This window comes from Anopheles stephensi, chromosome 3 (genome assembly GCF_013141755.1).
Source record: "Anopheles stephensi strain Indian chromosome 3, UCI_ANSTEP_V1.0, whole genome shotgun sequence".
Taxonomy (NCBI): Eukaryota; Metazoa; Arthropoda; class Insecta; order Diptera; family Culicidae; genus Anopheles; species Anopheles stephensi.
Window position 1 is genome coordinate 38,128,820 of NC_050203.1, and position 18,174 is coordinate 38,146,993.

At 43.2% G+C, this 18,174-nt stretch overlaps 1 protein-coding gene across 16 annotated transcripts in view; it reads right to left on the reverse strand.

Annotated features, from left to right (window-relative positions):
• LOC118511858 (CUGBP Elav-like family member 4) overlaps positions 1–18,174 on the reverse strand; it is a 345,265-nt gene that overhangs the window by 298,830 nt on the left and 28,261 nt on the right. For all 16 annotated transcript variants that reach the window (XM_036055408.1, XM_036055406.1, XM_036055422.1 and 13 more), the window contains one exon: positions 3,722–3,804. In XM_036055408.1, coding sequence (XP_035911301.1) covers positions 3,722–3,804 — 83 coding nt within the window. Of the gene's footprint in view, positions 1–3,721; positions 3,805–18,174 lie in introns of those variants that run through there.

Genomic DNA, 18,174 nt, shown 5'->3' on the forward strand with positions numbered 1-18,174 from the left:
ACCCCGGATTATGGGTTATGAAAACGGTCCAAACAGATAGGACAATAAACTGGGCAGGGACGTAGCGACGGGAGGGTAAAGAAAAACATCGACGAATTGAACTCCGAATCGTATCGAACGGTATGGCAAATGGGGAGGAAGCACAAACACTGGCGGACTGTCGGGGGAGCATCCCGACTATTTCGTTGATCGAGTTCCGTAAGCGCTGGTGAGTTGGTTGGGCAGCGCACACATGTGCGTGCATTCCATCCAGTGGATCCACGGGTGCACGGCGTCGGTGGAAAGAAAGGTTGGAAGAAAGTTTTCTTCTATTGCCAGACGTCTTGTTTAAAATATCGGCAGTTTCGCTGCTGTAAGCAAACCCGTTTTAGAACCCGGTTCCCGTTCGACCAATAAAAACCAGGCCTGTGGTTGTGGGAGGTTAGACGGCCGTGAGTCGCACCCGGACGCCAGAGCTCCCCCCGCCATGTATGACCTGCGTCACACAATGTACCCGTGAGTGCAAGTAAACATTTCAAGAACGCACATCGAGCTGCTTCCCGGTGCGTCCTGCCGTCCGTCGGCCCGGACGCGATGTTTAGACAGCAGATGTAAATGGGCCTCCGACAGTCAAATCACGCCTCCTTCAAATTGGTGCCGACCTGAAGGAAGGGTTAAACAAAAAGGAGCAGAGGAGAAACGAATCATCGATGAACTTCATCCATGATAGCCTGATTGACTTCAGTAATTGGAACAAAGATAATGCAACGGTTATGCAAAGATTCCGGTACAAGAGTGTTGAGGTCCTGGAAGACCACTTACACCCAGGCATGCATAAGGTTGCGGATGGAGAATGTTAATTACAGGTCATTGCAGTTGTAATGACGAGAGTTTAGCATAGTTAGCGGTATAGCGAAATATATCGATACAGTGATGAACAAAAAAAACACCCTGTTATCCAATATCGAGACATTGGATACTAATATTAGGTATTACAATTCCAAGATACGCAAAAAGCATCATATCTTAACAAAGAAGTTTCGTTAAAAAAAATGTTCGATTAAAAGTAAAACTTGAGCTGTCCAAGAACTAAGAAGTTAAAGAATCAGTGGCTCTGAAGACTTTATTTGTAGGGAAGATTTAACAAATTACTCAAGTTGTCTGGCCATTTTTGCATCAGATTGCTAAAAGGATAATAAGAATCGAGTTTTTGATTAATCAAATGACATCCAAGTCTTACAAAAGATGTACACTAAGTTGTGCAAATCAACCAAAGTTTGTTTAAAATTAGCTTTGTAACCTCATTTTCTAACTCAAAAACAATATACAATTACATTCCGCGAAAAACAATTAATAGCATTGTAGGTTGAAGCCGAAGTCAATCGATGATTCATCAATTCCTATTCTAATTATAATGTAGCATTAATATCGCAACGCTTCTGCAGCTGCATCTGTTGTGCATTCCGAGCTTACTGCATCGATTGTCCGAACCATTATTGGTGTCACTGATACGAAACGGAAAATCGACTTTCCCATTCCACCCGATCATACTCCAAGAGTTACACGCATGTTCATCATACTCGTCTCGTACTTCTATCACCCTTTTCCTCTCTCTGTCGCACAATACGTCTATTAACAACGGCACGGCACACCGAAAAACCCCCTGTACCCGTGTTTATATGGATGAACACGCATCCGCACGCTCGAATGCACGCTCCTTCTTGATCGAATCATATTCTCATAATCTTTCCAGTCAAGTGGAGCATAAACAAAACCCCACCGAGAAGCACCCGAGCTCATGTACACCGGCCAATCGACTTGCTCGCTGGCTGTTTCGCTAAAAATAGGACGCAATAGGAGAAGCGGAAGAAAAAACACCACACATTTCCCAACCCAACAAAGCGTTTTTCCCTCTGGCTGCTTTACTGACCTGATCGGAGTGTTTCATTACGTGCGGTTGCTAGTATTTTCTCCCGCATTTCGTTGCCGAGTTGCTTAGTGCTTGCCTGCTTGTGCTTCAAATCGCACGAAACAACGCATGTTCACGTGCGTAAGGAACGCAGCGCCATCGATTCTAGCCACGCGAAATTGGTCCCGCCACAATCCGATCCCGAGACCCCTCGAGCCGATGGTGTGGGCTAATACACCTTTTAAAAATACATTCACCTACACAAGACAAAGTGGGTTGCACTTGTAAACAGCACGCAGTACATGGGCACCTCACGGAAGCACGTGATGGGATTGTTAGGAAGGATTGGGAGGCTAAAGGGAGAGCGGCGAGTCGGTAGGTTCCATTTCCGCAACTATTTCCTTCCCCGGAATCGTTAACGGTTGAACGATTTAGAGGATGCAGCCATGTGTTCGGTGCATTTCGGTCTCGATTACGATCTAGTGCAGCAAGCGGTGCAGTAAGACATCTAAATCATACGAACGCAAATTTCCCAGTCGATGAGGGAGTAGGGGTTTCCTGTACGAAGACAACTCCCCGGCTGAAACTTCATTTCAGAAATCAAGTCATTAAGGGGCTACTTTGAGGATGTTTCAGAATAATTTAGTATTCACATGCTGTGCACTTCATAACTTAATACGAATTCCAGCTACTTGATTTGGTTCTTCATGAAACGCCTTTTATAGGCCACATTATGTTGTAACGAAACCTCAAGGAATTGCTTTCCAACTAGTCAGAGGCATGTTCTCAATGGCAACTCTTGCACGAGGCCTAATCAAAAGTTCAATAAAAGCCCAATCGATTGATCAAATCCGCCTGGTAACAAACAAAGCTTCATCGCCGGCTAGAGTCAACCCGATAATTCTCGTGTCAATTACGCCTCGCGGAACAGCAATCGCTAAGCGTGCCAGCTGCAAATTAAGCCCTCAAAACTCAATTCAATAGGGTGTTCAAGCAAGCGAGCTCCGCACAGTAACCTACCAGTGGATACTACCCGTTGGATAATTTGTTGAATTTCAAAGCCTCGAACTCCAGTCGAAAGAAGCCAATGTTCGATTAGATGGAAACGGGACGGGACTCTTCAGTGTTCAGACCTCTACGCATCTGGTCGTACCACCACTGGGTGCGTATTTGTTCCACTTTGAACTTGTACTAAAATGTAGCTCAGCTTGGTTAAGCTGTTGTTTTATTTTATTTCTCGCCCAACCATAAAACTTCCTCTAGGCACGGCAACAGCCTATTGGTAGCGTGCCAGAGACGCCGTTGTGACACAGATATACGCGCTTGCCGACCTGGAAGATGGGAAAGGCCTCGATCCAGTTATTGCCGATAGTAAAATCAATTCGATCCACCCTTCCAACCGCACTAGATTTGGGGCGGACATCCTACCGTTGCCGTGTGATCGGTTTGGTCAAATCCTTTCACCGTACAATCGGGCTATATAACTTTAACATCTTCTCCAACGCACGGCAGGTCCTACGCATTGTGGCTCGGGCTCGGAAGCGTCGAGCAAATCGTAAAATAGCACCCAAATACCCCTTTCGGTAGCTCAACGCCACTCACGGAGCGGCAGTGGTGTGGCGCGGTCGGACACGAAAACTCCGGCAGCTCACCAAGTACGCAAATAAAACAAAGAAAAGCACGCGGAGGTGTTGCGTCCGGATTTTTCGGATTCGGTCGGAACGCTCTAGCATCTAAATTTATGCGGCAATAGAAATAAAAGCGAAGAATGAAACTAGCGTACGGAGGAAACGGGGCCGGCCCCGGCCAGCCGACTTGGCGCATAAAACTTACCCCAGGTAGTGTCTGCTTCTCATGTAATGCGCCCTGACCGTTAACGGCGCTTTCCGGACTGAAGTACGTCAAAAACGCGCAGCCTGTGGAGAAACATGCAATGAAAGAAGGTAAACAGTGAGAATGTCATTCAACAGGGTTAGGCGATAGGGGGTTGGTTTCGGCGAATAAATGTTGATTGGGTAGACATGGAATTGGTCGGGGGTTGGGTGTGTCAGTATTACCTACAAAACACAGGGTGTTAAATAAAACTATATTGCTAGAATATAATGGATTGTAATTGAAATGAAGGATAAAAGCGTACATTGGGGCAGATGAGAGTTGTGTAATTATTTTTAAGCTTTTCATACAATGTTCTGATAAAACTACACTAACTGTAAATTGTTCTTTACGTCAGTAATTTCTGGGTTTCAAGGATTTCACTAGGATTGCAATTTATCAAAGAAATGTCACTTGAGTTGCCTACAAACGCATCTTTCAGTCGTTCAGACAAACGAATCTCTACAATTTTATATGGTCGTAACTGGTTCAACCAAAGATGTCATGTTTCTCAGGCTAGCTATTTACAGTGACGGACTGTTGAATAAAACCATTTTTAAGTCTGATTTTATGTTTGGTCTATCGATACTCCTGATCTACTGTCCTCTATCTATTTGTTCTGTTTAACACCTTCAGCTTAGTGATTCTTTGGTTTTAAAACGCGACATTTTCAAAACTGTAACAACCATTATCTCCTACCGTTTTAATATTTTTTATTCCTCATTATCTGCTTATAGCCTCAATATTAATTCCTCCATCCTTCCACAAAAGGGGACAGTGACGTTGGTCTTCACATGGCAGGACCAAGGTTCAAATCGCATACGGACCGTTTTTCCTTTGTGAGGACTGACAATCCAACTGCGTGGTATAATTAAGTCTAATAAGCCACAAATGGCAGGTATGATCTGAGAGTTCGTTATGCTAAAAGGAGAGTGATATATGTAAGGTCTCTAAATATTACCTTTCCCTTCAGCGATTTAGCCCTTTTCTATTGAATAAAAAAAATACATTCCCTTTCATTCTTACATTCATTTAATTTCTTCATTCTTGGTTCACTTGTACCGAGTGATTCAGATTTTTAACAAGATAGTTTTGTTATTTCACGAGCCATGCTTCCAAAGTTGGAAATTTTAAAGGAATAAACAATGCATGAGAATATGAAAATACAACTCGTTTATCAACAAATCGAGGACTTCAAAAATGATATTCATTTTCAAATGCGCGATCCCGTTGGAGCTGTAAACTGTTCCAGCAGGAGTCGACTATCTGATGACAAGTAATATAAATTGGACGAAAATATTCGCTGTTTAGATTCCCGCCGACCTAGCAGCCACGAAAAACGGGCTTTGAACGATGAAAAATAAGTATTAATGGTGTCCACCAGCACCATAAAACCCCTTCCAGGCATGACGTCGGGTCACAATGGTCGTAAAGCATTGTTCGGAACAGTTGAGGAAAATCCAAATGCCCGATATATCAGCTTTTTATCCAAAACTGCCAGCAACCCTTCCAGCTAAAGGCGCCTAAGGACAACAACAAAAAACACACACACACACACATTTGGAACAATCCCTTTTTCCCCTGTCCATCCCGTTTATCAAACCCGAAAAACCCATCCAGCCTCGAACGCTTTCCCGGTCAACACTTTTCAGCGTTTTGAAAGACGGATGCCTGCCGCGCTTCCACCGCTACCACCCGGCCCACTTCCGGCTGACGGCCAACTGACCGTACGCCGCGCCAGCTTTGGACAGCATCATTTGGAGGCTTCAAAAACGGAAAGCATAAAACACAGCAATTAGAGCAAAAAGAAGGCCATAAATTTGGTCGAAATAATAAATTCAAGTCGGCCCCCTGGCCTGGTGCTACTGCTGCCCATTTGCCTTACCACCGGTTGAATCGCCTGCATTCCGACAGCCGCCGACACACACACACATACAAGCCGACCCTTAAGAAAATAGCGCCCTTTTTCCCGCGTTAATACTCGAGGCAAAAGTGAAAAATCACCTCCTAAGGCGCTGTCAGCGAAACATCACCCTAATGGCATAATTCTCTGGCACAATTTACGTGCAGTTTCAGCTCGCCCAACGCTCAACGGCGTTTTCAATGGGTAGCAATCTACTTGGCAAAGCCAGCCCGCCACAGAAAGTACTTCTAGGACTCCCGCCCGTCGTACGCTGCCGGGCGTTCCGGGGCCAACCATGAAAAAAAAGGGCCCGATATAAAATTTATCTAACTTTAGTGGATTTGAGTAATGAAAAAAGGGAAAGTTTGCGACATCGTGGCATTAAGGGTCTTCTTTTTTGTGCTTGTGTTCTGTTTGGTTTTCTCAGTTATTTGCTCAGTGTGCTGACAACAGCTGATACGACCCGAGTCCGAGCTCGGTCCAATTGCTGTAGGATTAAATAAACAAAACTTTCTGCCTGCTAATTAGACGTTAAATTAGCGCAATCGTGTGAGAGTGAGAGATAATGGATGGAAATAGGGGCTTGTGCCCAGTGGGTGGTTAACGGTCAGAATAAAGGTTTCGACAAAAACGGGTTGATTTACGAATGAATGCCACTACACCGAGAACCTCTGTTCGTGTATCGGACAATGTTCAATCACATTTGAGGATATGTAGAATCGCAATTGTAACCTGTTTTATTATCTTGCTCCCCAACAATGCGTCACGTCATCTCCAACAAAAAACCGAAAATACCCCTTTTGGCCCAAAAAGTGCAGCCAACTTCGTCGTTCTACACTAATGACACTTTCAACACGAGCATGTTGAAGGCCTTCACGAATCTCTCTTTTGAATGCCCGTCATCACGTTTCGGTCCCGGGGCGCTATACCTTGCGAATAAAAAAAACATCCCCACCCGGATTGCTTTTCAGTATTCAGCTCTTATAAATTACCCTTTTTTGATAAATTATGACCAGATCAACGGAATGCTGAGCGTTCCGGAGCGACCGTGATATGACTCCACCGAGTTTCTCCCTTTCTAGCTCCGGTGTACACCACCATGGGGCGAAGTGGAGGGATCGGAAGACCTCCACCAACCAAGCTTAAGGGCGGTAGCAAACAGAGGCAACTCCGAAAAATAAAACATTGTATAAGCTGGAAGGGAGATGCAAAAAAACCGGAGAAAAAGGCCAGAAATCCAACCAAGGACAATATGTGCATTCAAGGCAGCGTACAGCAAATCGGGGGACTCGAGATGCCGGATGCACAGGACGAGCGAAGTCAAACGGAGTGAAGTCGGATGGGTGGTTGGTGTCGGGGCACTGGAAACTGGAATGACATGAAGCATAATTTAAAAATAGACCTAGCTTTTCGTTTCAACTTTGAAGCCAAAGTCAGAGCCAGTAGCCAGAAGCGACCACCAGGATTAAAGTCCCATAATTATACAATCCGTCCGCCTGGACGGGCGCTGGCTGGAATCATTTCCTGTGGACCAAGTGAATGCAAAGGTCTCAGGGGCTCGCCGGTTCTTTGCGCCTTACCATCATATCTCAGTCGTGTTCTTTTATTTAAGGTTTTGTTTTTCGCCTTCTTTTTTTTTTATTCTATTTGCTCATATTTTCCAAGCTGCCTTTCTTACAACCTATCCGTCCATTGTAGTAAGCTGGAGCTGAAGCCATTCTCTGTCACCCTTTTTTGTGTCTCCCCGGACCACCCAATGGTTGAGATGACAAAAGACGAAGCCGCTGTAGTTTATCAGTCATTAGACTGTTGTCATGGAACAGGGAAACCATGAGCATCCAAGCATCCCCATAGTCCCTGGCGGAAGTGTATCCAAGGTTCTGGAGTTTGCTTCGGTTCGCAAAATGATGTACCACCCAATGTACATGGACTGCCATGTTGAGCTGCAAGCAATCGGACCCACCAGCCTGTGAAGATGACATGTATGAGACTCAAGTTCGAGTTGCTGCTGCAGAAAGGTACCACCGACCGGTTGAATGGTGATGAAACACGGGCCAATGCAAAAACGTCACCATGAAAGAATGGGTCTTTCAGCAGAGACGAGTGGCAATCAGCAACGATTACCTGTGCTAAATGTTCCGTTTTCGAGGGTTAGCGATTAACGTTCTTTTGTTACAGATTGCCATACATAAGCCAAACTGTCGGCTGAAATGGATGCTGAACGGTGCATGAATAACGTATCTCATTCTGCTTGAGGTAGGTGGGTGATAAATTGTATTGCTTGATTGATGCTACAGCAATCCGCATTGTGTTGTTGAGTTTTTAAGTTTTACAGCACTTGTACTACGTCGATTTTCATACGGGAGATGCATTTTTCAGTTTCATCAGGTTTTTTGTAAGCAATGTAAAATGAAAATTAAATCAAAATGTATTGTAAGACCGTAAACAATGAAATAAACACAACAACTCTTCAATACATAAATTCATTGATAGAAATATCGATATGCAGATATCTGGTCATGTTTTATACTTTGTTACAATTCTCTTCTTGTCAAAGATGCTTGCAAAAGTTCAAAAATAATACTTTATGCGAATGTTCGATACACCATTTTTTATGCGAGTTGATAAGACTTCCCATCGTTCCTAGACGTCTGGTCTAGTGGCCAAATTTGTCTGCCGGACGGACTGCCTTTCCAAATTTGTGAAAGAAATATGTCGGCTCGTTCGATGTTGGCCTTATAGATTGTTAAGACAAGATGAAACGGAAGACTAATAATTCGTCAGTTCGTCTTTCTTCTAAACGCCATCAGCTGAGTGTTTAAAAAAGTTAAAAATTCAAGCATAATCAATTTCATTGAACTCCTCACGCTTAAAGGGAAAATCTTAATTGTCAGTTTGAATACCCAGCTACAAGGCACTCAATATAGTTAAAAGAATATTTTACAATCCCCTTGACGAAGAAACTAATGTTGCATGCATTGCTGTTAATCACTTCAGCCGTTGAAATGCTACCTCTAATCACGCGCACCTGATTTAGGTATCATATCGGAAAGATACACGTTCACAGCTTGGCATGCACACCCAAACACTAGAATTCCACCTTGAGATTAATTACCCAAGCTGTCATTAGCCAGCAGGAGCATTTTCTCTTAATAGAAGTATCTGAACTAAGCAGACCTTACTTTGAGTAGGGAAGCTCGCAACACTCATCTTTCAGATTTACCAGCAGATGTAAGATATTCTTAGGGACAGTACAGGACACCCTTACTTGTGTCGTGGATACATTGCGGCCTTCCATTGGGTTGGGAGTTCTCTCAATATTGAGTCCCCTTTAACTTAGGATGGTAGTTCTCTGCTAAATCTGATTTCTGTGCCATCAAAAAGTGATTTCAATTTATTTTTAATTACGATGGCTTGAAGACGTATTGTCCCATCAAGAAGTTCTTCTTTTTCTTGGTTTAACTACCAGCTAATGGTATGGCAGCCATACAATTGCTTGCTTAACTCATTCAAGTCATACTATCTTTTGTTGAAATGATCTCGCAAAAAGCTAATGCTTCTAAACTTAATCATAATTTAAAGCTCACTAAGAAGCAATCACAAACTAAGTTAGATGTAAGTGACTTATCGTTAGGGCGTTAGGTAGCAGAGGTAACAGTGAAATCCGTCTTCAAACGACAAGAAGATCGATCAAATCCCACCCAGACCGTTGTCAGATATTAGTAAGTCTAACAAGCAAACGATGGAAGGCATGATGTCTTTAGGCCTTCAAGTGCCACGGCCGTAGACGTTAACAACGTAACAACAAACAAAGAATTGTGTTCCATAAAAATCGTATCCAGATCCTCTCAAAACATCAAACGGTTTACAACGTTCTAAACCCAGCAAGCAAAACACTCCCGTTCCTTTCATCCATCACCAATCTAATAGCACAATGACATTTACCAATCAACGAAATTGACTTTTCACTAATTATTCTCAAATCGATCATTTATACGTGCCATTCCCATGAGTTGCGAAAGCGATTGGTTGCGCTAGTCGACATTTGTGTGTGTGTGTTTTTTTTTACTTCAATCAGCATTTTTCTTCTTAAATGGAGTTAAAAGAAAGTGAATCGGATTATCTCGGGCAGGAAGAGGGCAAACTTCCCGAGGGAAATTTTCGGATTCCCGGCGGGTCGGATGCTCGTATTAGTTCGTTTTGTACGAGGTATACAAACAGGCACACACACGGCTGACTTCCGTACGCTAGACAACTAAATTATTCCTTCCCCTAACCCAAAAAACCAGCCTAAAAGCATCGTTTATAGCGAATGAAGAAGATCCGGCAAACCCGTTGCCCTCGACCGTTCTGGACAACGAGGCTACTGACGGACAAGGACAGCATAAGAGAAATTTGGGAAACGTTACCGAGCACACTTACTTGCTATATGTGGATGTGTTCGTTATGCCAGGCTAACATTCGGTTTGAGCTCAAATATTGACGAAGCAGTTTCATTCTGTTTTCCACCCAGCGTTCCATTCTGTCCGGTTGAAATTATTCCCGTTTTAAGGGCAACTTGCTTTCGTTTTCTTTATGCAAGGTACATCCGAATGCTTCAGTTTCTGTGCTTTAACATTCATGTGAACGTTTCCCGCTCTTGTGTCTTTTTTTTTTGCTTTACTTTCCCCATTCTAGGTTCTTACTTACTCCACTCCCAGTCTTTCTGGTAGTCGCATGCCTTTGTTTCAAAATTTCAGACACTTTTTACCCTTGTTATGATGATGTTTTCCTTTCTTTGCGAGTTTTTCCACCACTGTCTGGACGCGAAGCGAGTCAGTTAGCCACAGGTTAGCGTTATACCCATCCGCTTCATTGTTATGTGCGCGGGCTTTCCCGGGCGAATGTACAATCGTTGCCCAGCTCACCTGTGTAAAAGGATACAAAAACCCAGCGCACACAACGATCGACACGCAGCACAGAAACAAACATAAAATAGTTCCCGATGCTTTCGTTCATAACTTCGTGCACCGCGAGCTGCTACCGACTGCCCGGGCGCCAGCCAGTCAAGCAGTTATGCCTCTGCCCGGGAAGCACACAAAAAAATGAACCTAATTGAAAGATAAGAAACAATTTTCCCAGTCAAACATTCGGGTGCACGCGAAACTGAAGTCTATTTGCAAATTTATGTCTGCTTTTAACATCGTTCAAAAGCTACCGCGTACAGCGCGACTTCAGTTCGACGTTCCCGAGCGTTGATGGATCCTTCACCGACTTACGCCGCAACGGATGAGGGTGATGTTTATTTGGAGCAACATTTTTTCCAATCCGGGCCTACGGTGGATGGTAAAAACAGGGCGTATGCACACAGCCGAACTCCATTTGATTTATTGACGGAATTTATCCAATTTTATGAATGCTTCCTTAAATCTCGATAATCGACCCTACCTTTTTCGGAGTCCGGATTGCCTCCCTACACCTCGAGAATTGGTCTTTCAGTCCTTACCCTCCCAAAGCTGTCTAAGCCGGCTAAGGTAGAAAGGATAATGCGGAACCCTTTCGGATATGGAACGGATTTATTCGGTCGTGCTACTTCCAGCGGCACACTTAGCACACAAGTAGCACCCACCAAAGTGCCCATCCGGGGGATGCCTGGATGCCATAATCGCAAATGGTCAGCGGCCAAGAGTTGAACCTTAATTTCCAATTCGTTGATTTATCGTTCACGCTGACTGGTTCCTACAGGTTATAAATAATCTTTAATTTAGCCTAAAACGTACCTCGATAAATCAAACTCCCCAGTGTGCGAACTTGCTATCAAATCGTTTGGCTTTCTTCGTACCGAACGCTCAGGTGGCGTACGGGCTAGAAAACAATCGACGACAATGGACCAAACGGAAAGCGGAGGTGTGCTTTGCATGTTTCGGACATTCGGACACAACAGAAGCTGTGCCAGCAACAACAAAAAAAAAGGTGCCGGGAATGGGACAATCAAACAAACAACGAAAGGCAAAGTATAACGAAACAAAAAAATCCGGCACTCAAATCTCTCTCACACTCCATCACACTGCCTAAGGTACCTATTACGACAAAAGGCTGCACTCGGCAGCTAGGCTTCTGCGTGTAAGGACACCCATCTTCGTCCACCTTGTTTCAACCCCAGCCCAGTCCTCCCCAAGAACACCGTTCGAGCCCGGTACACATAAACAATGACTGACCATAAGGCATAATGCCAGACAAATGACTCCATCAACCATTCGAACGACGCACTTTTTACCGATTATGGGATCTGCCAATGTCGGGATTGCCGGAAATCGATGGCCACACGCAATACGCTGGAGCGGAGTGAGAAAAAGAAACCGCACACACACACACACGCACACTCACGCACATTTGGAGGGCAGATAGAAAGAAACCGGAAGCCCTGCCTTGCTAGAGTATCCCGCCAGCTACATCACGGTAAGTCCTCTCGCCTAGGGAAGGAGTAATGCCCCGGGAAGGAAATACAATCGATACAATCGAAGATATTTCAAGCGAAAAAGCACCACCAGCACTCGAGCAGCGCATTTCTGGGGTAGGCCCTTTTGTTTTTCGGCTTTGTTGTTGTAGTAGATGTACCTTTCGTCCTGGTCGGCCTGGTCGAATTGGGCGTGCTGGAAAGGATGTGTGTGCAATAAACGAAATGAAGGAAAACATCCCTCGGTTTGCGGACTTTTCCAAATGGTCCAATGATCGCCGGCAGAATGTGGCAGCAGGCGGGAAACATGTTCGTTTGTGGTTTGGCTTTTGTTTTCCCCCCGCATCCTTGCACACGAACGGTTTTCACCTGTATTAATGGGCTGGCTAACAAGAATGGCTTTGTGTATGTGTGTGTGTGTGTGTATGTTGGCGAAATATTTCCGGCCAACTTTCACAGGTTTGTGGTTGAGTATTGCTCATTAATTTATGGCAATGTCTTGTAACTGTTACCCAACCACTATTATTTCAGTCAATTTGCCTTTGAGGCGATGAAAAATACCATTCTGAATAGTTTTTGACCAAATAAAGACGATAATAGTAGAATTCATGTTGAAGTTCCATTATGAAAAAGGGAATATTAGTAGCATCATAATGATAATTGGTAAATACTTGGATAATTTATAAATTTCTTGTCTAAGAACTTCTCCGTTCATAAAAATTGGATATCCATCTACTGGGCAGCTGTTTCTTAATGGTTCTGTGGTAGATTAATTTTACATATGCTTCTCAAAATTATTTTTGTTGATAAGTATCTGTTTTATTTTTATTTTGAACTAATAGGGCGGTCTAGTGGCCAAAGCGGTAACGGTGCCGGTCTTTACTCGGCAGGACCGAAATTCAAATCCGATCCAGAACGCCTCTCCGTACGTAGGGCAGAATACTTTACTACGAGTAAAATTGAGTCACAGAATGCCAGGAACAGCCGAGACCTCTCGATATTGTAGGGCCAAGGAAGTATACGATTAAAGTTGGAAATGATCGGCGTGAAGACTTTCGGCTGTTAACCGGTGCCACGAGTAGACGAAGATAAAAAAATAAAAATGAAATTGATATTAAGCGTACAAATGTACTGTCATTCCTCACATAATATAGAGTTTACGATTTCTTATGCATGTATCCAAAGTCCTCGTAAAACAAGGCACTTATTGACTAAATCGAATATCTAGTTACACGTTCCAAATCTCTTGAGTATCTGTTATCGTTAGAGACTTCAGATCTTAAGTAGGGTATAAAAAGGTGTAGAGCGGTCAGGCGGCAGAGGCGACAGCAGCGTCTTTCTTCGCACGGCAGGACCGTGATTCAAATCCCATCCACTTCTCCTCTCCATACGCAGGACTGACTATCAAACGAGAAAAATCAAGTCACTGAAAGCCAGAAATGATAAGACCATGTTCCATATCTCGAAGGCATAATGAATAAAAATCCGCAATATCCTTTGTTGCTTTTTTATTTCTTAATCATCTCGGCTTTTACAAAACACGACGAAAATTAGTTGGATTATTGCTTTTTTATAATTTTTAGATCTTCTGATGCTATTGAACTTAGAGAATTAATTTAAAAAAAAATCTTTTCTCTTTTATTCTAAGGCTTTGCATCTGGACGTTTAATAAGCTCAGTTTTCATAGTTATAGAAAATTTGTTAAGTTATATTCAGCATTTGTAGGATGGCCTAAATTATTTATAAATTTAATTGAAAATATACATGAATGCCCCGTATAGCACCTCCCATATTGCTTTTATAAAAAAAATCAAATCAATTCTATACCTCCTTAGCTACTGCATTGCAACTATGCTTCGTCTCAAAAACCAGAAGCATCCCCGAAACCGTTTACATTGGCTGAAATTCAATCACATTCATCCCTTTAAGATGATTGACTGACGTTGAGTGACGATGTCCAACGAAAATCTCCCATCAACTTACGTTGACTGAATGCACGAAAGTGTGAAAGATGGGTGGATGGCGGAGAAAAATGGACCCGATGAAAAGAAATCCATCCACTGCTTAGCCAGTCTGCCCCCCTGCCAGTCCATCTATTTGGCATTGCATTGGCGCAATTCATTCGCAAAACATTTTCGTACTCGTTACGCGACCATCAAGTCGAAGTGAAAATTCCTCAACGCTTTCCGGAAAGTTTATTGAATAAAACGAAAATATTGCATTTCATTCAAATCAGGTCACGGCGTATCTCATCATCAACCGCACGAGGGGCATTCGGGATGGTGACGCACGACCGGCAACGGGGACCGTCCGGGTGACGATGATGATGATTTTATTACACCAGAAATAGGTGCCCTACTCTTCAAATCCCTGCCCTGGTCCGTTTCCTCTCTTCCTCTTCCTTCGAGAGTCTGAGCCGTGGAATGGCCTCGTGATGCCTAATATAAGCACTTGACAACTCCTCGCCCGTCGTTCGTCTCGCCATCGCTTCACCCCTGCTGAACGCTTCAAGGAAGTCAAACAGGCAGCAAGCAGATCGACGTTGATGTCACACATTCAATCTGCTGCTCTCAACTTTACGTCAAGCGGTGGTCCGGAATTGACAATCTATATCGAAGTTCGTAAAGTATGTGTGCCATGCTATCGGCGGCGGATCGTGTTCGCCGGGTTGCATCGTGAAATAGCAGCATCACTGGAGGGATCCATCCTGCCGTCCGGGAAGCTTCCTCGCCATTTCGGGCCTCGTAACTTCCCCTCGCTGCTGGATAAAAAAAAAGACTCACCACACCGGAGACACGTACCGGAAGGGACGTGGAAACCGCCGACCGAAAACTGTGCGCGCACGGTGTACATGTATGGCCCCATTCTCGTGGGAAGATTATTTACTCCGCAAATACTTTTATCATGCATAAACATTTTATGAATACCAATCAGATATTTACTTTGGCTTTTCTTCTGCTTCTCGCCGTCCCAACACATGGTACCGTGGTGCACGAGGGAAAAGGTAGTTTGATGGCTTTTCTTTACACGCGGCACGTTGCCCCTGCCTCGGGAATGGGCGCCACGCCACGAAGAAGTTTCGATTACCACGAATTTCCTCCCCACTCGAGCGCTCGGCCGACTTAACGGCTCAACGCGCCGTGACACGGAGGCTGATGAAAGACTTTTGCCAATTTCCCACTGTCCTCTAGCACCGGTGGTATCGCACGGTACGACCTGCACGGGCTTCCGGGCAGACAGGCAGTAAAATCTGCCTGCTGCAGTCGTGTCGTGCCCCCTTAATCTCGCTGTCGACAAAAAGCCCGGCCTCCCGATGTGGCGGGTCGTACGGGTCGGCGCACGGGAAAAATCTTCGCTTCGACCGAGCATAAAGCAAGCTTAAGCATACTGGTGATGTAAATGGTCTTATCGGTGGATCTTCCTAAATGCGAAACAAAAGAATGTAAAATTTATGTGCTCCACACGCTGCATCAAGGACCACCGACGCGAATGTGTGTGTGTGTGTGTGTGTGTTGGAAGGTATAGTAAGCCGTTCCGTTCCTATTACTCGACCAGCCCAATCTGCAGATATTGGAGCACTTGGAGGATTTTACCCGAAATGCTAGTTTGGGTAAAGGGGATAGCACGGGGAGAGATGAAATTGGAAGAATCTTTTACACTGAACATACGTGGGATTTATTGATACATTTTATTTTCCATTCGTAATAAATATGTGCAAGTACGTGAGAGATCGACGCAGACTAACAGACAGTTTACATTACCACAAGCCTTATCAAAAGAAAGTTCCAATGCAATGGGAGTAGGTGAAAGAAATACGAAAATATAGGTATTCTATAAAGAAGATAAACTTGTATTATTAGTTCTACCCCGTTTAGCAACTATGTATTTTTGTAATAAACACAGTGACCGACTATATGAAGTGCGCATTCCTTACTGCTTTAATTTTTCTCAATATTTTAAGTCAAAAATTTATCTGAAATACTGAAATATTTTTTCATATTTTGTCCTTAATATGCTACTCAAGATACAAAACTAAAAAATTAAAAAAAAATATTTCATGTAAAATTGGAAGTAAATACTATAACAAAATGAAGTGCCCACTTAACTTAGGTTAAATTATATACACAAAACTTCTAAATTGGATGGGGTGCTAGGCTTTTTGAAGGCTAATCCAATGGTTTGATTGGTTAAGAGTTAAAAAAAGCCTTGGGTTTCTTAGGTATATGATTTGAGTTGATAAATTATGAATATTTCCTCTAAACTCGTCTTGACTATTGATACTTTCAGCTTCTCGTGGAGGATGTTCATATAGGAATCAGCTGTCCTAATTCAGTCGATTTTCATCAAGTTTTTCATTTTTTGTTCTTAAAACTCCCTATCAGGACTTCATTAAGCGTGATTCCATCGCTTTCGGTAAAACAATTCAAATTTTGATTCATCTGTTAAAAGAACTTTTTTTTTATAGTTCCATAGTTCTATACACTTATCAGCCCGTGTCTTATCAAATTTAATTCATAAAAGTTTGATTCAATTGACTTTTACGGGTGAATTAGCATTTCATTTCATGTTATTGTTCTATTAAAACCCTGGACATTAATACTTGTAGGAATAGATCGATCTGAAAAATTCAGCTTTAATCGCGCAAAACTCACAGAAATTCCGATTTGTATTTACTTCGCGAACGATCGTGGTGCCCGCGTTATTTAATTTGTTCAACCACAAGTTGTCGTACAAAAAGAAGGTTTGTTAAAAAATTTAACCTTACTTTCATTTTTTCAGTGCGTTATATCAAACGCGTTGTGTATTAGCGTGTGTGAACCTTTTTGTCACAATTTCACAACATAAACAATGACAAATAAAGACCCAATGCCTCTAAATAAATGAAATAGACTATAAGTAAATCATTAAAATGATACATCCATTAAAATTTCAAGGTAGGCAATCTAAACTCATTTCTTTTAAATAATTGTTTTTTATTCGTAAGGAAAACCTGGTCGTATTGGTCTTTTAAAGAAATTGAAAAACTATCAAATGGGCACTTTATTTTGCCGGTCACTGTAGTTTTTATTTCAAGCAGTGTTTTGTTAGAAAATTGTAACAAAACTTATGTATGTCTATAGCGATCTCATGTTTCATATAGTAATAAAACTATTCAAGACAAAGCTCTCTCCTTTGCAACTCGATTCTTTAGAGACATAGTAACTACATACTTTGAAGAGGTAAAAGCACCTACGTTACTATCCTTTTATTATTTTGCCTCATACAAGCTCAGACAATGTTGCAATAATAAGCCAAATATTACAATCCCCATGTCTTTGTAACGATTCCAACCGGGCGGAAACACACATTCAACACGCTCATGCTACAGCCCGTACCGTATCACGTGGTATCTTCCAAGGCTCAAAGCGCTTGCTGTTTCGCTAAAAAGTTCCCACTACACCGGCACTACCATCTGCCATCAAACGGAAAACTTCCTGCTTTTCCGGCGTAATATGCTCGGCTGCCCTTGTGTTGGGCTGCCTGCCCTCCAAGGTACGCCCGCCTGGTGCACACCATCGAGAGCATCTTTATTCTCATTCTTCCCATTTTCGTATGCTTTATGTCAACAAAGTACCGAAATTCCGAAAACGATATTCCAACCCTCATCCTTGGTTTTCCCCGCTTGGTTTTCCCACTCTCGTTCGCAATCTTTTGCCCTTCCACTGCCATCCTGTACATTCGTGTGTCATACACCAGGTTCGGTGGTCGGAAACGGTGGAACTTTTTCCCGTACCGTACGCGGCAAGTGAAAATTCTAAAATAATTTTACGAGCCCATAAAACACGGCAGTATTTCAAAATATGGACCAATATTTGGAAGCACCGAACGCCGAGGGCAAACCGCGGACGGAACGCAAGATGCCAGTCGCCAAAGGAAACACGAAGTATTAAAAAGTTATATGCCGGGCCCCAGTTCGGTCCGCCGCACTGCCCCAGCACCCGATGGTCCGTCCAACGGTTTGTGCCTTACTGCTAATATCAATTTCAAATATTACTTCAATGCTTCCATACGTATTTCGCGCCGCACATCGAGTGG